Here is a 21310-nt window from a genome sequence, read left to right on the forward strand (position 1 = left end):
ATTGTTAAAAAAAACGGAAATTTTAAATAAACACAAATTCGATGAGATTTCCTTTCGATGTTTTAATGTCACGTGCGATGACCTATAGCTGTCAGTTGGAGCGATCCAGCGGGCGTCACTGTGTGCAGCACTCACGCGAAACAGAACGTTTCATGAGAATAATAATAATGGCGGCGCGTTGAGTGGTACCTCGCGACTTGGCAAGCGGCACTAGGAAGTGAAAATACCGTAATTTCTACCAGTTCCACCTACCCGACAGCCATCGTAGGCCAACCGTGCGCGAACCGGAACTGTCCAGCGTGTTGGCAGCGTGTTTTCAGCGTTCCTACCAGCGACCAGCGTTCCCGTTTCCGCGTTCGGTGCCGAATGATTGGTCGCGAAGGATCCGGACTCGCTCGCCGTCGACCGTGATGATGCTGGACTTTTTCTGTGTGTGAGCATTGCCAAATCTCGAAAGAGCTGATCGGCCGCGCGGAAAGAAAGACTGGAGGACGCACTAGATTGCAATCTAGTGCAATAGTGGTGTGTGGCAAGGGCAAAGCACGTGAAGATGCACATTTTCGCAGTGTGTGAAATGTGAAGTGGTGAAACGCAAGGAGAGAGAGAGAGAGGGTCTACGCCGTGCAGCCCCGAACGAGTAGCGCAAGTGTGTGTGTGTATATGTGTGTGGGGGGAGAATTGTTTCCGTTTAAGTTTTCTTTTCTCCCTTTTTCCCTGTCGTGTTTTTGTTTGAAAGCGAACCGTCTCGCGTCTTGCCGCCGCTTGCCTCCGTGGAAGGGTTGCCCGTACAGCCGACCGGGGGCCGTACCGCCAGCCGTGTAAAGCCGTTTGTTTTCATGCGCGTCTCCCACTGCATACACTCGTTGCGCGAGCTGCCGTAGCATTTTCGCCTGGTGTGTGCTTTCCATCCATCCAGTTGTTGCTTTTTCCCAGAGCAAACGCGGTTTGTGGACCATAAACGCCCCCTCGTTCGCGTTGCCGTCTTGCTGCGTGCATTTACGCTGTACCGCGCCTACAAACTCAACTGCCCCGCAGCAGGTACACCATCCACCGACGACGACGACCCCTTTCAGCACCCGTGTAGCTGTGTATGACCCCGAATTTTCTTTCACCCTCATACACACACACACACAAACACACCCTGGAACCGGAGCTGTCATTGGGGTGTTTCTTTTTGCGCTGGCTGGAGTTGGCTGGTGAAAAAGAAGCTGACTTTTCATTTTCCGTTCGACGTGGTGTTTGCGACCTACGGGTGAGTATGCGTATGTGTGTGTGTGTGTTTTTTTATCGAACAACATTTCACGGCCGCGCAGGAGGAGGACGCGCGTTGCAGACAGTGTTGCCTTTGTGAGAATGCCAGCTAAAGTGCCGTAGGAAATGGTGCGACGGAGAAGAGCACGACACGGCATTGTTCGCCTACTAAGATCGTAATCAAGGCGATAAGACTAGCAAAGAAAACAAAAAATGGAACAACATCCTTCCGAGAAACGATATGGCTTACCGTGTGCCGTTTTTTTAATCGCACAGCCTAATGAGAGTGGTCGTTATGACGACACCATTCGACTCGGATTGGAAAGTGGCTTGGGTTACATCAGGGTAGCGACCCATTACCGGGGGCAGCAATGTGTTTTACCCGTTCGTTTCGCCTTGGAACGTTACGGGATAGTGTGATAGCCGCAACTGTCCTGTTTGTTTCTGTGCTTTACTTTAGCGTTTCACTGATCATGTGTTCATTTTCTCTTGTAGAACTACCGAAAAAACGCACCATCTTCTGCATCGGCCGTAACATTTAGTGAGAAAGACTGCTGCTTTGAACATCCCCGAAGCCCGTATGTTGACCCCGAAGCAAAACGCTAACCATCCGGGTGCGCTGAAATCGGAGGAATGTGAAGAAACTGCTGCTGCTGCCTAACTGTTGTTGAGAGGAGTTTTGGCCAACTCCGCAGCGCATCGAAAAAGTGTGCAATTGAAGGAAAAGTATCACATTTTACACTTCTTAGTGCTGTTGGTTTCGCAAGGAAACGTTTTTTTAAGTTGTCCAGACTGGCATGGAGTGATGGTAAGATAATCGGTAAAATGTATTACCTACTGCAACTAAAAATGTTTAATCTAATTTCAGCTATCTGCTTTCAATGACAGAACTACTTCTTCTTGATACTTTGATGAAGTGATATCAACGGACGTTCGTGTGCTGCATGAAGCCGATACAATTCTGACAACCTAACTGAGGCTCGCCTGCCAAGGGCCGAAACGGTGACCGCAAATTAGTGAATTAGTTTTCCATTGTCTTAACATAACATTAAAAGGAGGCTGCTCCTAGTAAGCGTCGTACAAGATGTGGAACTCCGAGCGGTCCCAGTCCAACGGTGGCGGCGGATCCGGTTCCGCCACCAAGACACTCGGCATGACGTCAGCAATCAGTACGGCTGAGCCAAAGCCGGAGGATATACAGAAAACAAAGGAATTGGAAAAAAGTTTAGGTAAGCGGGTATGGGTGGGATACGCACGCGCCTGATAAAAAACAAACATTATCTTTAATTCACTCCTAATGGTAGATAAGACAAAAGGAGGGTGGGTAATTCTCAACCAAAACTAATGAATGATTGTCTTTTGTTATTATTTTACAGAACCATTTAATGTGTTTGAGGCCGAGGAGGAACTGAACCATCGGATGGAAATTCTCGCCAAGCTGAACACGCTCGTCAAGCAGTGGGTGCGGGATGTATCGATTTCAAAGAACATGCCAGAAGCGATGGCCGAAAAGCTGGGCGGCAAAATCTACACCTTCGGTTCGTACCGGCTCGGGGTGCACCACAAAGGGGCCGACATTGATGCCCTGTGCGTGGCACCGCGCAATATAGAGCGGGCCGATTACTTCGGTTCGTTTTTCGAGCTGTTGAAGCAGCAGCCGGAAGTCACCGAGTGTAGGGTAAGTGTGCGACAGGGGTAGTGTTGCGACGCGGAAGGGGTAGAATCCTAGCACCAGTAATTTTGACTCCTTTTGTGTCCTTTTTTCGTACGCCCTTTTCGTTCGCTAGGCGGTAGAGGAAGCGTTCGTACCTGTTATAAAGATGAATTTCGATGGCATCGAGATCGATTTGCTGTTTGCCCGGCTAGCGCTGAAGGAAATTCCCGACAATTTCGACCTGCGCGATGACATGCTGCTGAAGAACCTGGATCAAAAGTCCGTCCGCAGCCTGAACGGTTGCCGAGTGACGGACGAAATCCTGCGGCTGGTACCTAACATCGACAACTTTCGCCTGGCGCTGCGAACAATTAAGCTGTGGGCAAAGCGTAAGTAGGCACTGGACGGTGATAGTTCGTTGTTGTGCGGTTATGGAGGATTGTTTTTTTAATGTTACCTTTTTTGTGCTAAAATTGCAGGACATGGAATATACTCCAACTCGCTCGGTTACTTTGGAGGTGTCTCCTGGGCAATGCTGGTCGCTAGAACGTGCCAGCTGTATCCGAATGCAGTGGCAGCAACGTTGGTGCATAAATTTTTCCTCGTCTTCTCCCGTTGGAAGTGGCCCCAACCGGTTCTGCTCAAACAGCCCGACAACGTGAACCTAGGATTCCAGGTATGCTGTCGTTCATGCGGAATTGACTAACGCTGCACAATTTAAGCTCTAAATTATCCTTTGTTGAAATTGAACGCTAGGTTTGGGATCCGCGAGTAAATGTGCAGGACCGGTTCCACCTGATGCCGATCATAACGCCCGCGTATCCGCAGCAAAATTCCACATTCAACGTGTCCAGCTCCACGCGCAAGGTGATGCTGATGGAGTTCAACCGTGGCATGCAGATAACGGACGATATTATGATGGGCAAGCAGATGTGGGAGAAGCTGTTCGAGGCACCGAGTTTCTTTTACCGGTACGTTACCGCCCGATTGTTTGTGCGTTTGTGCACGACAAAATGCGCAGAAATTATCACAACAACTGTTTCTTGGTTTTGTTCTCCTCCCCTTAGGTATCGTCATTTTATCGTATTGCTAGTCACCTCCAGCAATGCAGATGATCATTTGGAGTGGTGCGGTCTGGTGGAGTCGAAAATACGTTACCTCATCCAGAACCTTGAGCGCAACCAGCACATCAATCTTGCGCACGTGAACCCAAAGTGCTACGAGCAGCACGAACAAAACTCGGCCACCACACTGAACGGGGCGGACGGTAAACCGACCCCATTCTGTTCGCTCTGGTTCATCGGGCTGGAGTTTGAACGCTCCGAGAACCTGAACGTCGATCTGACCGAGAGCATACAAAGCTTCACCGATTCCGTACACAAGCACGCGGTAAGGACCGTTTCGTTTTCGGGGCCCATTCTAAGCACCGTTTGCTAAAACCTCTTTGGGGATTTGCTCTGTCCAACAGGTACACATCAAGCTGCTGAAGGATGGTATGAAGATCGAGGCTAGGCATGTGAGACGGAAGCAGCTTACCCAGTACCTCGATCCCAATCTGCTGAAGCGCGAACGAAAGATCTCCGACAGCTACACACAGTCCAGCAGCAGCACCGGCGGCACGGCCAGTGCCAGTGGCAATTCCAACGGTTCGGCGTCACCAGCGGATGCTGGTTCTCGTAAACGAAAATCAAGCGATCTGGCGAGCTCTTTGACCAGTCCCGTCGCTGCATCGCCGGCGGGCAGCAATGGCAGCGCGAGTAAAAAGCGACGCAACGATTCCGTGAGTGCAGCATAGTTCTGTTTTATTTTAGCTGTAGCAACACGTAGTAACGTTTAGATTTGCTCTCCGCACACCGAATCTAAACCGAGAGGAACTTTTTTACGACTATCTTTACTCTTGTTCTCCACTTTTTTTTTGTCGTTTAATCTGCCTGCAACAATGTGTACCAGTTCGATGGTGCCTCTAACAGCAGCTTCTGTAGCACGACGTCGACGACGCCCGGACAAACCACCGAAACGCAAAGCATGGAAGGGAACGAAACGACCACCACCAGCACAGCCGTGTCCAATACTGCCACCGTCCCGGGCGACACCGGTACACTGTCCACCTCCTCCGCCACATCCTCTTCGCCCGCGAACGGCGAAAGGGATGAAAGTGCTGCCCCTTCGAGCTCTGCCGAGGAGCCACCGTCCAGTGCCGAAGGTGGCATGCTCGATGACGAGAGCTGCTCGTTCGATCCGGCGACCGCGGCGGCCTCCAACCCCAACGGCAATCCACATAACAGCACCAACAACAGCAACAGCGGTAGCGGTAGTAACGACAGTAGTAACGGTAACAGTTCGGCACCGGCTGCGTCCGCAGCCGAGGTCGCCTGCTCTTGACTGACTCATCGCCAAGCGATGTTCCGCAATGGAGAACCGCCGTCCCCTGCCGCTGGGGGGCGGTCTTCGATTACTGATGCTGGTGATGTTAGTAGTAAGGATCAGACAAAGGGAAGCGTCGCCGTACCAGCTACCGCCGTTGCTGCTGCTGTAGTTGCTTAACCGAAGGCGGAGAGCCAAGGCGGTGGTGCTGCTGGTGGAGATGTGGATGGTGCAAACGACCATCGAAAATAGAACTAGGTGAAGATAATTTAGACACGCAAAGGGCCGGCGGCCGTCGGGATGGTGCGAACTGTAACAGCAAACGACTGACAAAAACTTTACATGGTTGAATAATATGGAAGGGATGCAAGTTAGATCTAAAACCCAAGGTACGTTCACTACGAAGGACAATGTGTGTTCGTTGCGCAAACATATTAATCGTACATTTGTTTGTTTTAGGAAAAAATAATAATCATTTGTAAATAGCATTCAACGGATCGTTAGAAGGAGTACATAGAATGGATATTTCTATCGAATATGATGGACACACACACAACACCGGCCGACGGGAAGGGAATGGATCGTTGCTGTCAGTTAATGTGTATGATATGAAGGTAAGATAGCTACATTTCGTCATCTCCCTCATTCCATCCATACCGGATGCAACAATGCTAGCGTGCGCAAGTGTAAAGAATAAGTAGAAGTGCGTGAAAAAAAAACAAACTATTAAAACAGATAAGAAGCGGCACACAGCGTCTGCTACATTAGTACCCGGTAGACTACAGACTGGTGTTTCCCATTAGATACACATAAGAATCTGCTAACCCTCCCCCACGTACGTTGGATTGGATTGGCATGTAGGATGTGGGTGCAACTAGGCACAGAAAGAGATTGGCTGTCGGATAGAATAGCAACGGTACGCAAGCAAGGGTTAATATTTAACTTTGTGCACAGTTTAGATCATTGTAAAAGTGTGGCTCTATGACAAAGTAATGCATGTCAGAATTGTACATAGTATTCACCGATGAGGTGACAAATGGTAGGCAAACTAAAGCTGGCCCTGGCGCTGCAAGAACGGAAGGGACGAAAGCAACATCTAAACGATAAAAGAAAGAGGACGATATCGACCTGAACAGTAAAAAAATGCCAGAAGAGGAGGAAATAGAATTATATGTTTTGCAGCTGCAGCACGGATGCTGAAACAGGCAGAGAGAAAGAACCGACAGCAAAGCGGAGGAGTAAGCATTTACTCAGGCAGCAATATTCCTATAGACTTACTAATTAATTCTTCAAGATGTTGTTTTCTTGGCCTCAAAAACTGCCTCTGCACAGGGGTTTTAGGAATGGAACGGTTTTACTCTCGGCTTAATTGGGCTTTTCGTTGATGCTGCTCAGTTCCTTCGTGTTCATTCACGTAGAAAATTATTCCTTCACTAAAGTCTTTCGGTCTTTTGGGTTTAATTTTCTTTTTTTAAGTTTATAGATTGCACTAATTAGGAATTTTAAAAAATTCTATTACTTTCATCATTGATTCAGTTTGGTAGCTTATTTGTTCTGCCCTAAATTTTGCTTGATGGGAGGAAATTTCAAGGTTTAATTAGTGAGCAGCTCGATCTTAACGCAATGAATGTGCAAGCATTTATTGAGAAAAGTGATAAGGGCTTACGAACGAAGAATTTACAGACAAACACGAGGAGCGCAAGCAAAAGAAGAGAATTAAAATGTTTTCAGATGAATTTGCACTTCGGCGAACTATCGCCGTGCAAAGCCCTTCCATGCCTGTTTGAGGTTAAAAAGTAAAGAAATCTGACACAGTAGATGATGATACACTTGAGAAGTAATGAGAATTATATTATATGAATCGAATATTGTTATTAAAATGTAAAAGCCCCACCGCAAAGCGCCCCAGCCGGAAGGACAAAGGATGGAGACGTCTGCATCTGGCACTGGCACTTGGTGGAGGCGCATACGAATGCGCGGTAGGGTGTGGTGCGGATGTTATCGTTCATCCCTCCCATGATCGACCCATCCCCTCAGATCGTGCCCCGAGCATCGACACGCTATGTGAAAGTATAGATATCAATTATATTGCATCTTTCAAACGATATAAACAACAACTTATGAAACATTTACTTAATATGAACGTAACTGTGTATGCAAAAGGGGGGAAGCTAGGAAGCGCAACCTTAAGCGGAGGTGTTGCAACGTAGTTACACCGCACAGGTACAAGCGTGGAGTGGAGCAGATGATATGAGATGTTCTCTGGAAGTAGGAACACATAATAGTAACAAACAAAATCAAACAAACAAACAAATTATGTCATCATTTCTATTTTATTATCGCTATTTCCGGGTCTACGTACGGACTTGGCGTGGTGTTGTGGATCGTTGCGTTGGTTTGTCGCTTGCCCGCAAAACCCGATAAACACATTACATTATATTTTTCCAATCGAATGAATACACGTTTAATGTAAGTTTTTGTTTTCTCCTATGTTTAGTCTGCCTATTGCCTAGCTGAACGTGAGAGCTTTAAGGCAAAATTATACAATGCTAGCGCTAACGGATCGCCCTAAAACCACGCGTACAAACGGTTTGGTTTATGGTACATTAATGTTGTTACTTTTTAGTATAACACTTCCACAAAGGGAGCTGTTATACACGACCGTTAGCTTCGTGAAATGGATGTTGGTATAATAACAACAGCAAAAACAGAATTATCCTTTGTTTGTGTCCACACGCAAAGACAGGATGTATGTGAAAAGAGGAGAAGGTCATTTAATGTTCTCTACCATCCCATCTATGCTTTTCACAACAGACAATTGGAGAAGGAACCCGGTGTGTGTGTGTACCAGAGTATTGGCGACACATTAGCGGATGAATAATTTCGATTCGGTGGCGGCATCAGGTAAAAATGTCTCAAACTGGCAAACATACAGTGGCACGATACAGTGAAACCTCCCACTTTTCGCACTAGCAAGCAAATCTCAAGTCGCGTTTGTGGTGAAATATTGATCCTCTGCTTCGAATCCTGCAACGGGCTGCTGTAGCGCGCCACACACGCAGTAGAGCAAGCACCAGACACACTTATGACTCAGACAGCATTATGCTAGCGCGAACAGATGAGAAAGGAGTAGTAAACACGCGCCCGCCCGATGAAGAATTCGAACGACAGTACTCTCAAGAGTAGATGAGATGACGGCGAAGACCCCGCGCAATCATCGGCAGGAAGAAACAGAGAGAGAGAGAGAGAGCGAGAGAGGATAGTAGAGTATTGTGTGGCGCCCAAAGTTGGTTTTTGTGTAACACTCACTGTATCCCATACCGATTTGAGATATTTTCAATAAAGGTACATTTAACCCTCCCCGTTTCATTACCATTTTGTTGCTGTTTCCCTTTACACTTTAGCCAAATAATTGTCATTTTTGTATTTTAACAAAAGAAAAATCCTCACGGAAGATTGTGATAATATGCACATTAGTTGGTTTGTGTTATTTCTAACGATTGAGAAATGTATTTTCCCCGGGCGCTCGACCGTTGCGCAAAAGGAATTAGAGTAAACAATCCTTCCTTCCCCTAAAAAAAAGTATGATAAACTATTGTTTTCCCCCTGTTTATGCTGTTCCGCGATCGTGCGACGAAAACAGTGCCCAATCGTGTGTCAACAGGCGAGCGAGGAATGCAAGTGGCGCAGAAATGCAATGCAATGCATTCAAAAATAAACAAGATTTAAATAAATGTGTTTTTTTTTTGTGGTGTACGAGAGGTAGTCGTGGGGACGATGATGATGGTATTAGTGTAGTACGACGCAGTGTAGTACCTGTTAGAATGATCTCTCACACTTTTTTTTACTGTCTAACTTACTGCGTGTAGGTACAACTCACACACAGCCGTTAAGCGATTTGGAGGCTCGTCCGTGTGTAGTTTAGTCGGTTTCGGATGTTTGTGTGTATATGCGCGCAGTGACTAATTTAGTATAGCCATCGGTATTTGTGTGGGTGAAGCTGTGGTCGCGCTTTTTTGCATATTTTTTTGCACATTAGCGCGCCACACCGCATTCCGCGCAAAGCACAATAGAAACCTGTGTCTGTGTGTTAGTTTCGCGCTAAAACGATCGTTCAGGGGACACATTTTTTGATTTCGGATGGCGTGATTTCAATTGTGCTATTTATTATCTAAATAGTCCAATGTCTCAATGCCAGGGGGGAAGGTGTTGTTGTTTTTCAAGGACAAAGAACTAGCAAGTGATAAAAGCCGACCATGTACACAGGATTAATACTATCAGTAGGTGACTATTTGCAATTTTTCTCCAAGACAAGTTTAAACTAAAGATAACAAGAGATTAGTTTCGAAGCAATGGTGAAGCTTCGAGCTAATCATTCTGTTGTTTCCAATGAAAGAAAAAAGTATTTACTCAGACAATGCATCTCCACCAACAATGTAATAGAAAAACATGTTCTGCCGCATCGGCATTTGCATTTTGTTTTCTAATATTCCGGCCAAATGTCCGGGTTTCAAAACAAGCGTCAACAGCCCACTTTGACAGCCCTTCCCGCACCAACACACACACACATACGAACAGTCGTAACAGCGCTGACACACACACCAGCAACGAACGGCTATATACGAGAGAGCGCGCGCGCGTCTGCATGTGTGTGCGATTGTTTATTCGAAATTATTTAAGTGCTCGCTGCCTACGTGATGGAGGGTCAATTGCTCGAATAAAGTACAAAGCACCGGTGGTGTGTGCACGGTCGGCCGCTCGGTCGTGACGAGTCGAACGCTCCAACAGACGATTGCGCTACCTACAAACCCGACGGCAGACAAGGCCAGTAGTTGCAAACCAGTGAATGAAAGGCTGTGGTGTGATTTCTTGCAATCTTTGAGCCGTGTTTTAGTTGTTTTTGCAACACACAGAAGCTAGGAGAAGAAAAGTGAAAACAACAACAATAGCGCTTGAGCAGACAGTCAGTGGAAAAGTGGAAAAGTGAAACAAAGAAGAGTGGCCTGCTGTTGAAAAAGTGGTGTGACAAAACCGATAAAAACAAAAGTGTGCCATTCCTTCCAGACGAATCTCTTCGCTCAGCGACGGTTGTGCTGTTTGTGTTGCTGTGCAGTTCCTCTTTGTTGTTTGACATCATATCACGACACCCAACATGCCTCCATCGCGCCTGGACGGGCTCTATCGCTCGTTGCTGCTGACCAAGTTCTTCTGCAAAGGATGGGGCAAGCCGGAAAATCTCGAAAGGTATGGGTCGTGGCGAAGTTGAATGAGCGTCCCGGCCGAAAATAGTGCTCCCCGCCGCGTCAAATTACATAATTTTGTTTCGCTATCCGGCTCTTGGTGATGATATAGGTGTTAGCGCGTTTGGCCACCTCAAAAAAAAAAACGCCACCCAATAGTTGGCAACCACTATCACACGTACTCCCCAATCAGGCGACGCATTTGCGTCCATGTTTTTTTCTTCCTCTTTTTTTCGGGCCTGATGTGGTGGTGGCCCACCGATATGTGTGTGCTATTTTTAGTGGTAAAAAACACAAACACAACTCCCTCCGAACTGACCCGCGGTGTATTAATTGTGCTTTGCGAGGAGACACAGAAGGCGCTGGCGGTTGCGTTGGCGTGGTGGTGTTGTACTCCGCGCGTACAGAAGCTTCTGGATTGATTGTCGTCAACATCCCCAGCAACAACGGGAAGCGTGCTTACGTGCGTGCGAAAAAGTACACCTTGTGGACGTGTGTGTGTGCGTTGCTTTACTTTCGTTCGAGTTGGTCGCTGACACACGACCACGATAACGTGGGGAGGTGTGTCCCTTTGCGTGGGGGGTGATGTTTGCGCTTCGCAAAGACGCAATTTCCTGCTACGCACGTCCGACGCATGTCGCGAGCTGGAGATGCACAGGAAGGAAGAAGAAGAAGGATAAACATCGTACGATCTCGCACACCGATATCAAAACAAAAACAAGAAATTTCACTCGCTACCAATACACCAGCATCAGCGGTACACCATACCAACAACACACGGTGGCAAACGTGTTGCGTTACCGTACCACCAACACATGCATAGCGAGAGCAGTGCTGCCAGCTGCTGTAGGCGAGAGATTGTTTACATGGCCTGTTGGAAATGGGTTTTGGCAAGGAAGCAAAAACTGAAAGCAAAATGTAGCTAAAACGGTCTATTCTGGCTTATCAGCTGCGCAAACGTAATACTGCTGATAATAAAATGCCGGTTGCTGCATGATGATGATGGTGGGTGGCTGATGATGACTGGCGACCCTGTCACCGGATCATGCGTCGCTTTTTGCTAATTAATGGATTCTTTCGAATGAAGAACTTGCCGTTAGTATTTAATGTTAAAAAGAAGAGCCATTAAATTAAAACTGGGTTGAATAAATAGTCGCCATGAAAACTCATCTAGCAGTCATTGGTGCGTCGTAGTTCTCCAGCGTGCAAAGCAACGCCTGCTCGGACGCACGTACACAAAACCCGTCACGCGTTAAATACGCAGCCGATCGCTTCCCATGACCTTCCACAACCACCAAATGTTAATGTCGTGTTGTAGAATTGCCATTTTTGGCTGTTGTTGTTGTTGACTTCCATCCACCGTGTACTGTGGACTGAAAACCCGCTGTGATCATACGGAAGCTGCCATGATATCACTGGCACACAACAACACATGAAGCATTTTGCTAAGTGCATTATTTTTAACTAGCCCCCAAAAGGGTGGTGGGTGGCCTAAAGGGGGAAAGTGCCTTAGGACGTCAACCGTCAAAGCGCTGACGAATGGCATACGGGGGTGAAATGGCTTTTAAAAATAATCGTTCAATCACTTCCTGCCGCCCCATCGTTACATCAGATCAATGGCCTGACCATCTCCGTCTCTCCCCCCCCCCCCCCCCACTTTAGGTTGTTTGCCTTCCGAAAGATCATCTCGAACCGGGCCGCCTGCTCGCAGCTGGTGCCACGTGACTACCCGGTGGAGATTACGAAGGAGGAGATCCACTCGGACTGCAAAATACTGGAGGGCAAGTTCATATCGCCGCTGGAAATCTACATGCCCGGGCTGGTGCCGGACGTGGCACAGAACGCTCACTTCCAGATACTGCTGCCGCTGAAGTGGAACGATGAGCGGTACAAGCCAATTTGCATCCATCTGGCCGGCACCGGGGATCATGTAAGTTGCTTTTGGTGGGTTGGGGGAGTGTAGGGTGGTGTGGGCTGTAGCAACTTACACAGTGCCTCTACCATTTTCAGTACTACTGGAAGCGACGAAATCTGATTGCCAAACCGCTGCTGAAGGAAGCGAATTTGGGTGCAATTATCTTAGAAAATCCTTTCTACGGTTTGCGCAAACCGAAAGAGCAACGGTAAGACCGGGGGCCGGTGAATGTGTTTCACTAGAGAAAATCGCTTTTCATTAACGTTTCCTATACCTCCTTTTCCTCCATCCAACAGTGCATCCAGCCTGCAAAATGTGTCGGACATTTTCGTCATGGGCGGTTGCCTGGTGCTGGAATCGCTCGTCCTGCTGAACTGGTGCGAACGCAACGGGTACGGCCCGCTCGGCATTACCGGGCTGTCGATGGGCGGCCATATGGCCTCGCTGGCGGCCACGAACTGGCCGAAACCGCTCGTGCTCGTACCGTGCCTGTCCTGGTCGACGGCCTCGTCCGTGTTTACCGAGGGCGTCATGAGCCATTCCATCAGCTGGGACGTGCTGGAGACGCAGTACTTCGCCGACGGTAACTTCCGCGAGCGGCTCTCGAAGATGGTGACCGTGGTGGATGACGCATTTGTGGCCGGCAAGCATTTCATACAGAACTTCAACCAGTCGGTAGAGGAGCTGCGGCAGGACATTGACGAAACGAGCGATCTCGTGTGCGGCGATCCGTCCACGGACGTCAACCTGACCGTGATCCGCGAAACTACGCCCGAGCACGAGCAGAAGAAAAATCTCATCCACATCAACCGGTCGAACGCGCTCAACCTGTCCGAGCCGCTGCTCAACAAGCTGCTTTCGAACGTGCGCTGCGAGCTGACGCAGGAAGAGATCGACGAGCTGAATGTGAAGATCCACCTGGCGCTCAAGCGTCACAACGAGGAGCTGCAGGCGGAAGGTGGTGGTGCTGCTACCTCCCCGAGCGGCTCCAAGACGGTGCTACTGGAGGTGAAGGCGGAAGGGAAAGCCGTTACACCGACGGTGGTGCCCGCCATTGCTCCTGCCGCCTCCAAGTCCGTGGGTACGAAAATCATGGAATACATCAGCTGGGGCTCGTCCTCGACGGCGGACGGTGCCGCGGCGGAAGAGAAACGCATCCCGATCGACACGACCAAGCAGCGGTGGTGGGAACGGGAAGCGCTACAGTTCATGCGCGGCATGATGGACGAATGTACGCATCTGAAGAACTTCTCCGTACCGTACGACACCTCGCTCATCATTGCCGTCTGCGCGAAGGACGATGCGTACATTCCGCGCGATGGCTGCACCAGCCTGGAGGACATTTGGCCCGGCGCCGAAATTCGATACCTGGACGCGGGCCACGTCAGCGCGTACGTGCTGCACCAGAAGCTGTTCCGCTCGTGCATTATCGAGGCGTTTGAGCGGGCGAAGAAAAAGTGGGTCCCGGAGGGGGAACAGTTGCGCAAACAGGTGAACGGTGCGCGGCCGGGCAACAGCCCATCCACCACGGTTGAGGGTGATGTGCCGGAAGGGCCACCGAAATAGGCGACCAGCGCTAGCTAGCCATGGGGTGGGACAAAAACCAAAGATACACAGAGGAAATGCTGCTGCCTTCAGCCACAGCTCCTGCGAAAGCCTCCGCAATCATCGCGGAAACGGGGGGAGACATTAACCGGTACGCCGGGAAACAAAACAGTCAGGGTGTGCCGCGTTCACCCTCAGCTCCGGGGGGAGAGCAGCAGCGAACCTTGAAGCGGCGGACGTTGTGGAACTCTGGAACAAACGATCTGCTGTATTATATGGTTCGTTTGCTCGGGCCACCAACGCTTCAGTCGATCCGGCACCCCAGTTTTCAAGGGGTGCAGGGCGAAAACGTACAAAAGAAAGCGGGAAAATGAGCCGCAGAACGAAGAACAGAACGATGAAATACCGTACAAATGCTGTTTTACGGTGCAATGCTACAAAGATGGGTGTTTTTTGAACGGTTTTGAACGTTTGCAAGGTTGTGATAATAATTGCGCAAGCGAATGGTAGCGAGAGAGCACGAGAGAGATAGAGAGAGCTGTTATATTCTGATTATTGTTTTAGCTAGTTAAGGAATGCGAATGTGAATCGACAGTTTCGAAAGTGAGGAAAATGTTAGTTGCCAAGTGAGATAATTCGTTTTGCCATCGAGTTGTACAGTGAATAATTGATGATTTCTCTCACTCTACTTATTTAAACTCATTCAAACGTTCTTCATGTGCTGGTATTTTCAACACACTGGTATTTTTAATTGGTAATATACCACTTTGAGGTGAGTTCCAATTCGTTAAAATTCATCTCCGACTCCTCAAAGACATACGCAAGTTTCGTTAGTGAACTGTTTCTTTGCCACTGCAATCTTCTGCTGATTCAAATAGTGATAGTGTTTCTATGTTACCAACTAATTATTGCTTTGTAATAAACTTGCTACAAAATGTATACAACATAAGTGCGTTAAGTGCGAAACTATTGCGCAATATCACAGGATAAAATTATTTTCCAACCAAACGCTCATTCAGTCAACTGTCGATTTGAAAAAAAAAGTTCTGCAAACGTCAAAGCAGGCAACGTGGTTTTTGACACGCACAAAACAAAACACTGCAGTTGGCCGCGCGGCATTGTTGCGATTGTTTCGGGCGTTCACCACCGTGTTCTGCACATTGTTATGCTTCGGGAGGTTGTTTCGTTCGCCTGATACGAGGACACCTTTTCTTGCTGCAATTTGCTTGTGCAGTGTTGGTGTAGTGCGTGTAGTACGACGCCCTTGATACGACGAGCGTGCAGTGTGACCATTCCATCCGGACGGCACAGGTAAACAACGAGTTCTATTGCCTTACGAGGTACGGACGGACGGTGTGTGTGTGTTTCTCGCACGCTCTTGGCGAATGATAACGACCCAGCTGCAAGCGAGTAGGGTAATGGGGAAACAAAGCAATCATCGGGGCAGTATTCCCTTGCGGCCACGCACAACACCCCGCACAGTTACATAAGAACCGAGAAGAAGAAAAAACAAACACACCTCAAATTGCGGGCGGAGGAAGGTTGCTGCTTTTTGATTTGGTTTTTGGTGGATGATGAATTTTTAGCGGGTCGTTTGTGTGCGTTGATTGTGTGTTATCTTTCGCCCGGAAACGGCGGGCCCCATTCAACAGGCACAATCTGTGCCGGTGTTATGGATGCTCACCTAGCCCCTTAGGGGAAGAAGGAGGAATAACGGGGTGAACGTGCATTAATTGCTTGCGGGATGTTGTAGAATCCATCTCGGCGCAAAACAGATTACTTGCTCTAGGGTTTCTTTATGTCTGTTTGATCTGAAAGTAAAAAAAAATCTATCAAACCCGATTTCCCCTGTCCGCCCGTCCCCGTGACCATGACCTCAATCTGAAGCAGTAGTTTGAAAAGCAGGGATGGTTTCTTTCGGAAAATGATACATTGGTCCGTCTGGGAGGCGCTTTGTTGTGCTTGTCTGGCGCGGTTCGGTGAAACAAGGAGCGGTGGTCGTATGATAAATCCCCCCTCCCCTCCCCCTGCTTCTCCGTCCGATTTCTGCAAGTGGCAAGATATTCATTTTATTTATTTTTATGTTTTCATTACCTCTCTCTTACAGCAGCAGCAGCAGCAGCAGACGCAACAGGAAGTGCAATTTTCCCTCCGAAGGATACAGTGAAACGCAGCGTAAATCAGCGCATCCTAGATCGTGATCGCGAGAGTGAGTAGAAAACTGCAAACACAACAAACGGCTGGAACCGAGCGAAACATCTCTCGTTTTCTCACTCTCTCTCTTTCTCGCTCCCGCGAACCTGGTTATGAGGGAGAGAAAGAGAGAATCAGCGTGATTTCTTCCGGTTACGCACCGTACCACTCGCCAATGTACTAACGCTCGCTCGCTGGTTACTTTTGTGTATTGCACAGGCTCTCTCTCTCTCTTTTTACCCCATCCCCTGCCCCCGGCGAGCGTTGTTTAGAACAACGGCAAAAACATCTGTTTCGCGGAGGACGAATCCATACCGGTGGCCGGAGCAGTGCAACCGTTCGAACCGTGGAAAGGCACGGAACGGAACACACTGAGAGCGGACAGCAGCGGACAGAAAACACACGCGCGGTATAAAGCACGACCGCTGCCACGATGAGCCGGTTATTCGGTAGTAGTAGTGGTTCGGTGCTCGGTACGGCCGGAAGCAAAATGTCGTCGTTCCGCAAGGTGACTCACTGTATCTTCGACATGGACGGGCTGTTGCTTGGTAAGTGTGGCTGGCCCCGGCGTGGGGACTGAGGGTGTGGTGCCGGTGTTCGTTTCGGTCGCTCCGTTTCGTCCCGGCCTGCTCGGATTGCTCGGCCTTGTGCTCGGCGCTGCGTGCATGTTGTGTGCTGTGTTGTGTTGCAGCAGCAGCTGCGTTCGTCCTGCAGTATATGCAGGAGCACCGGGGGTTCAGTGTCAAGTTTATTTAGTCGATGGATTTGCAGTCTAGTTGGCATGTGTGCAGAACAGGCAAAAAAGGAAGAAACCGGTGCATGGTGTGTTGTTGTTGTTTTTTCCCCCTGGAGGAAGTGTGTGTTGTGTTGTGCTCTTCCTGTATTGCCGTTAGAAAGTTTTCAACCATTGAATAATACCTTACGGCACTGGAAACAATGTTTTCGTCTCGCGTTTTTCACGCGATTCCTGACCCGACCTGCAGTACAAATTGATTGAATATCGAACCAACAGCCCCGTTAAGAGGAGGTCGCTTATCCTTGGGAAGCGATACGAGCGATCTATCCAATTTTCTTGATTGCTAGCGCGAACGGCTGTGTACTCGTTGACGGTACTTAATTAGCCAGACAGGCGATAATTACCTCCCATAATTACCCCCGAAAGGAGGTCCTGGGTTGGTCGGTCTCGCAACACCTTGGTCGCATCATCATGCAACGGTGTACGGGCGGTTTTAGCTCTTATTTCATCATTTAAATACGCTCCCGATTTACCCCGTACTATGCGCTTCTTTTTCTTACGTATGCTGTTACTGTTCATTACGACCGGCAATATGCGATAAGAGCTCGAGGTGGACCGATAGTAGGGAACCACTTGAGTTAGACACGACGTCACACAGATGGTCAGATCGTCCGTGAGTGTGGTTGTATTTGAATGGAATACTTGAATGCAATCCAGTTGCACCTCAAAGGCGGCAAATTAAGGTCAAATTATTTAGATTCATGTTTTATTTGTTTTATCTTTTGATGGGTAAACTTCGCAATGGTCATGGTCAATTCCGACCGTTGCTTTGCTATTACTGTGCCATTCCGTCCAAAACCCATGGTTTGAAGTGTTGTTATTATTAAACAACAACAAACACTTCCTGCTATCTTACATTACATTATCAAGCTCAACGTAGAATTCTTTTTTTGCTGTTTTAAAAATTAAATTAAACCCTTTAAAATTGAATTTGCAAGCAAAGACCCACACACATGGTGAAGCTAGTGGGAATGAAATATTTCCTTCAGCCCAAACGAATGCTGAAACATTTCATGCATGCAAGTTTTCAACGGTTTCCCTTGGTTCGCGTGTGAGAGAAGCAGGCACGAACGAAGCGCGCTATTATGATTGCGCCTTTGTCTGTTGCCTTGGCCTACAAAGAGACAAAAAAAGAAAAAAAAAACATGAAAAACACAAACATCTATAACCCATTGTAATGTAAACAATTTCTGCACACACACGTACTCTGTGCGCGTGTCCGTTTTCTGCCGGCATCACGACGGGGGACAACCGACAGACACGGAAAATCTTTACACGCAGGTAACGCAATCGATCGCGGAACCGTACGGCAAAACGTACACGTGGGAGATCAAGCAAACGATCATGGGGCTGCAGCGGGACGAAGCGGCCGAAGCGATCGTCGCCGCCCTAGAGCTACCGCTGACACCGGCCGAGTACGTGGAGATATCGACCGAGCGGATCAATCGCGTGATGGAACAGTGTCAGCTAATGCCAGGTAATGTGCGCGTCCCCAAAGGATGGTCCTAACTATGTTTTTTGCGTTTTCTTTTCTTTCTCTCTTTTTCTTTCTCTCTCTCTCTATTATTCCCGTCCCGTTACTGGTCCTTCCCTATTTCCGCTTCATTGTACTGTCCCGCATGGTACGCTGCTACGGCACACAACCGCCACATCTCGCGCATTGGCACGCAGATACGGAGAAGATCTACGAAAACATCTTGCGCGATTTGTTGAAATCGTACAACTCGCCGTACCCGTGGCCGACGCGCATGAAGGTGATGGGCACAACGGAACAGCGCACCTGCTCGATACTGGTGAACGATCTGAAGCTGCCCTGCTCGGTGGATGAGTTTCTGGCGCGATTCCGTCGCGATCAGTTGCTACACCTCGGCCGGGCGCCGCTAATGCAAGGTCAGATTCGAACGCCACCCGGTGTTGATGTTGTTGTTGTTGTTGTGGTTGGTCCGGTGCTGTCGTGCGTGTTGTGTGCTACTAACAGTTGTTGGCCGATTGCTTGCATATCTTTCCTTTGTTAGTTTCTGTAAAAATTCCTTTCAATATCCCTTCTGTTACCATCACCACGACCACGACGTAACAAGTGAAGCTTTGCATGAGTCTTTCTTCTTCGCTTGTAGATCGTTCATGCTCATGTTCATGTGTTTTAAAGTCCATTGGTTACATACAGCTGCTAATAGGCTTCCCATTTTTCTCGTCCTTTGTCTGCGATGGAATAGGTGCAGAGCGGCTGGTGCGCCATCTGCACCAACACAATGTGCCGATCGCGCTGGCCACCAGCTCGGGAGCGGATTCGGTCGAGGTGAAGACAAAGAACCACCGCGAGCTGTTCGAGCTGTTCGGGCACAAGGTGATGGGTTCGTCCGATCCCGACGTGAAGGAGGGTAAGCCGGCGCCCGACATCTTTCTGGTCGCCGCGGACCGCTTCCCGGACCGGCCCGCTCCCGACCAGTGCCTGGTGTTTGAGGATGCGCCGAACGGTGTGACGGCAGCGATTGCGGCCGGCATGCAGGCCGTTATGGTGCCAGATCCGCACATCGAGGAGGACCAGCGGAAGCACGCGACGGTCGTGCTGAAATCACTCGAGGACTTCCATCCGGAACAGTTCGGTTTGCCGCCGTTTACGTCGTGAACCACGCGTGGGACGCTTTTGACGACTACCCCGGAGCCGGCCATTACTCCCCGGAAAAAAGCTTATAACTACTACTACCACTACTACTACTACCACAACTGCAAGCCGCAACGTAGTGTGTGTGTGTGTGCGGCACACGTCCGATTTTAGCAGAGCAGTGTTCTAAACACATCACCAACGTTGGAGCGAAATTTTGATGAAGCGCGCGCACGCACACGTTTCGTTTGCGTAGAACGCACAAGCGTCCAACCCGCAAAAGGGGTCCACTGCCGGGTGGGAGGGACGTTAGTTTGTATTTAGTTTTATTTCTCGGAAAGCTTTTTCTTTAGGTGCGCGATCGAGGTGTATCGCTAGAATGTGAAATCGCTTGAATGAGCGCCCGTCAATGCGAAAAAAAAAGAAGAAAATACAATGTTGTAATTGTAAAGAAAACGGCAGTATTTTATCTAATTTTATTTTGCAGTCTTACCATCGTAATGAAATATCACCTTTGAGAAGATAGTGATTGTGATCAACGTCATCATTTTCCGAAGATCATCGTCACTGTGCTGCGGGATCGTGTTTTTTAATGTGAATGTTTGAAAAAAAAATTCATATCAAAACACTATTTAAGTCAATAGTGAATGGAGCTTAAAAAAGCTTTACTTACTTACTTACTTATCCGGCGCTACAACCCTTGGCCTGCCTCAGAAGTGTCCGAAACCGCTCACAGTCTTGCGCCTACGTCTGTCAGTCCGTTATCCCGGCCTTAATGGTGGCAGCCTCCACGCCATCTTGCCACCTCAATTTGGGCCTACCACGCCTCCTCTGTCCTTGTGGACGGCCTAAAAAGACTTTACGGGCTGGGTCGTCCGTTTCCATGCGTACAACATGGCCAGCCCACCGGAGCCTGGCGAGCTTAATACGCTGTACGACAGTGAGGTCGCCGTACATCTCGTATAGCTCGTCATTATATCGGCTCTTCCATTGTCCTTCCACACATACGGGGCCAAGTATCCTTCTGAGCATCTTCCTCTCGAACGCGGCTAAGAGGGCTTCGTCAGATTTGGACAGTGTCCATGTCTCAGAGGCGTATGTGAGTACTGGTACTATATAGGTACTATATAGTCCCAGCTTCGTCCGTCGCGACAGGTTCTTTGAGGTGAACTGCTTTTTCAGGCTGTAGAATGACCGGTTGGCAGCCAGCATCCTTGCGCGCAACTCAACTTCCATACTGTTGTCGTTGCTGACCTTTGACCCCAGATAGGTGAATTCTGGGACGACTTCAAAAGTGCGTTCACCTATCTGTACATCACGCCTACGTAGATTCGGATTATTTATTGGTAGGTCCGCTGATGTTGCCACCATCAGTTTGGTCTTTGCCTCGTTTATCTGCAATCCGAGGTTCTCTGCCGCCTGCTCAATCCCTTGGTAGGCTTCTGCTACATAGGAGAGCCGCAGACCAATGATGTCTATATCATCAGCGTATGCCAGGATCTGGGTTGACTTATAGAAGATGGTTCCCGTAGTCTCCACCCTCGAGTCGCGGATGGCCCTCTCTAGCGCCAAGTTGAATAGGAGACAGGCAAGCCCGTCCACCTGGCGCAGACCCTTGGTGGTAGCAAAAGGTCCTGAGAGTTTTCCATCCACCCTCACCTGGCATGTGACGTTGGTCATAGTCATTCTAACTAGCCTTATCAGTTTAACCGGGATTCCAAATGAGCTCATAGCGTCGTACAGTTTTACC

At 48.7% G+C, this 21310-nt stretch overlaps 3 protein-coding genes across 7 annotated transcripts; all 3 read left to right on the plus strand.

Annotated features, from left to right (window-relative positions):
• The first annotated feature begins 129 nt into the window (after positions 1-129).
• Positions 130-8638, plus strand: LOC120951198 (poly(A) polymerase beta). 3 transcript variants are annotated; one of them, XR_005751178.2, is made up of 12 exons: positions 130-1252; positions 1747-2059; positions 2120-2480; positions 2628-2929; positions 3039-3294; positions 3385-3581; positions 3662-3876; positions 3973-4294; positions 4374-4685; positions 4856-5658; positions 5729-5883; positions 7767-8638. XR_005751178.2 is itself a non-coding variant. In XM_040369764.2 (10 exons), exons 3-10 carry the CDS (start codon positions 2336-2338, stop codon positions 5285-5287), a joined length of 2181 nt encoding a protein of 726 aa, XP_040225698.2. In that variant the 5' UTR covers positions 130-1252; positions 1747-2059; positions 2120-2335; the 3' UTR covers positions 5288-5659. The 3 variants fall into 3 exon arrangements, 1 of the variants encoding a protein (XP_040225698.2); XR_005751177.2 differs by having other exon boundaries at positions 5729-8638; XM_040369764.2 differs by lacking the exons at positions 5729-5883; positions 7767-8638 and having other exon boundaries at positions 4856-5659.
• Positions 8639-9945: 1307 nt separating this feature from the next.
• Positions 9946-14918, plus strand: LOC120951200 (protein ABHD18). Its single transcript, XM_040369766.2, has 4 exons — positions 9946-10513; positions 12172-12439; positions 12520-12632; positions 12721-14918. The coding sequence occupies exons 1-4, from the start codon at positions 10422-10424 to the stop codon at positions 13988-13990; spliced, it is 1743 nt and encodes a 580-aa protein (XP_040225700.2). The 5' UTR covers positions 9946-10421; the 3' UTR covers positions 13991-14918.
• On the plus strand, positions 10432-20021 carry LOC120951201 (probable pseudouridine-5'-phosphatase). Of its 3 annotated transcripts, none has more exons than XM_049606369.1 (5): positions 10432-10513; positions 16077-16178; positions 16382-16710; positions 18630-18848; positions 19172-20021. In XM_049606369.1, the coding sequence occupies exons 3-5, from the start codon at positions 16596-16598 to the stop codon at positions 19582-19584; spliced, it is 747 nt and encodes a 248-aa protein (XP_049462326.1). In that variant the 5' UTR covers positions 10432-10513; positions 16077-16178; positions 16382-16595; the 3' UTR covers positions 19585-20021. The 3 variants fall into 3 exon arrangements, with proteins under 3 accessions (XP_049462326.1, XP_040225702.1, XP_040225701.2); XM_040369768.2 differs by lacking the exons at positions 10432-10513; positions 18630-18848 and adding exons at positions 15035-15280; positions 18217-18435; XM_040369767.2 differs by lacking the exon at positions 10432-10513 and adding an exon at positions 15035-15280.
• The last annotated feature ends 1289 nt before the right edge of the window (positions 20022-21310 follow it).

This window comes from Anopheles coluzzii, chromosome 2, assembly GCF_943734685.1.
Source record: "Anopheles coluzzii chromosome 2, AcolN3, whole genome shotgun sequence".
Taxonomy (NCBI): Eukaryota; Metazoa; Arthropoda; class Insecta; order Diptera; family Culicidae; genus Anopheles; species Anopheles coluzzii.

Bases quoted from the DNA above. Each gene is read 5' to 3' on its own strand.
- LOC120951198 (XM_040369764.2), top strand. From the start codon at position 2,336: ATGTGGAACTCCGAGCGGTCCCAGTCCAACGGTGGCGGCGGATCCGGT. The intron at 2,481-2,627 runs GTAAGCGGGTAT...ATTATTTTACAG, and splicing joins GGAATTGGAAAAAAGTTTAG to AACCATTTAATGTGTTTGAG. The intron at 3,582-3,661 runs GTATGCTGTCGT...ATTGAACGCTAG, and splicing joins ACGTGAACCTAGGATTCCAG to GTTTGGGATCCGCGAGTAAA.
- LOC120951201 (XM_049606369.1), top strand. From the start codon at position 16,596: ATGAGCCGGTTATTCGGTAGTAGTAGTGGTTCGGTGCTCGGTACGGCC. The intron at 16,711-18,629 runs GTAAGTGTGGCT...ATTGGCACGCAG, and splicing joins CATGGACGGGCTGTTGCTTG to ATACGGAGAAGATCTACGAA. The intron at 18,849-19,171 runs GTCAGATTCGAA...GCGATGGAATAG, and splicing joins CCGGGCGCCGCTAATGCAAG to GTGCAGAGCGGCTGGTGCGC.
- LOC120951200 (XM_040369766.2), top strand. From the start codon at position 10,422: ATGCCTCCATCGCGCCTGGACGGGCTCTATCGCTCGTTGCTGCTGACC. The intron at 10,514-12,171 runs GTATGGGTCGTG...CCCCCACTTTAG, and splicing joins AAGCCGGAAAATCTCGAAAG to GTTGTTTGCCTTCCGAAAGA. The intron at 12,633-12,720 runs GTAAGACCGGGG...TCCATCCAACAG, and splicing joins CGCAAACCGAAAGAGCAACG to TGCATCCAGCCTGCAAAATG.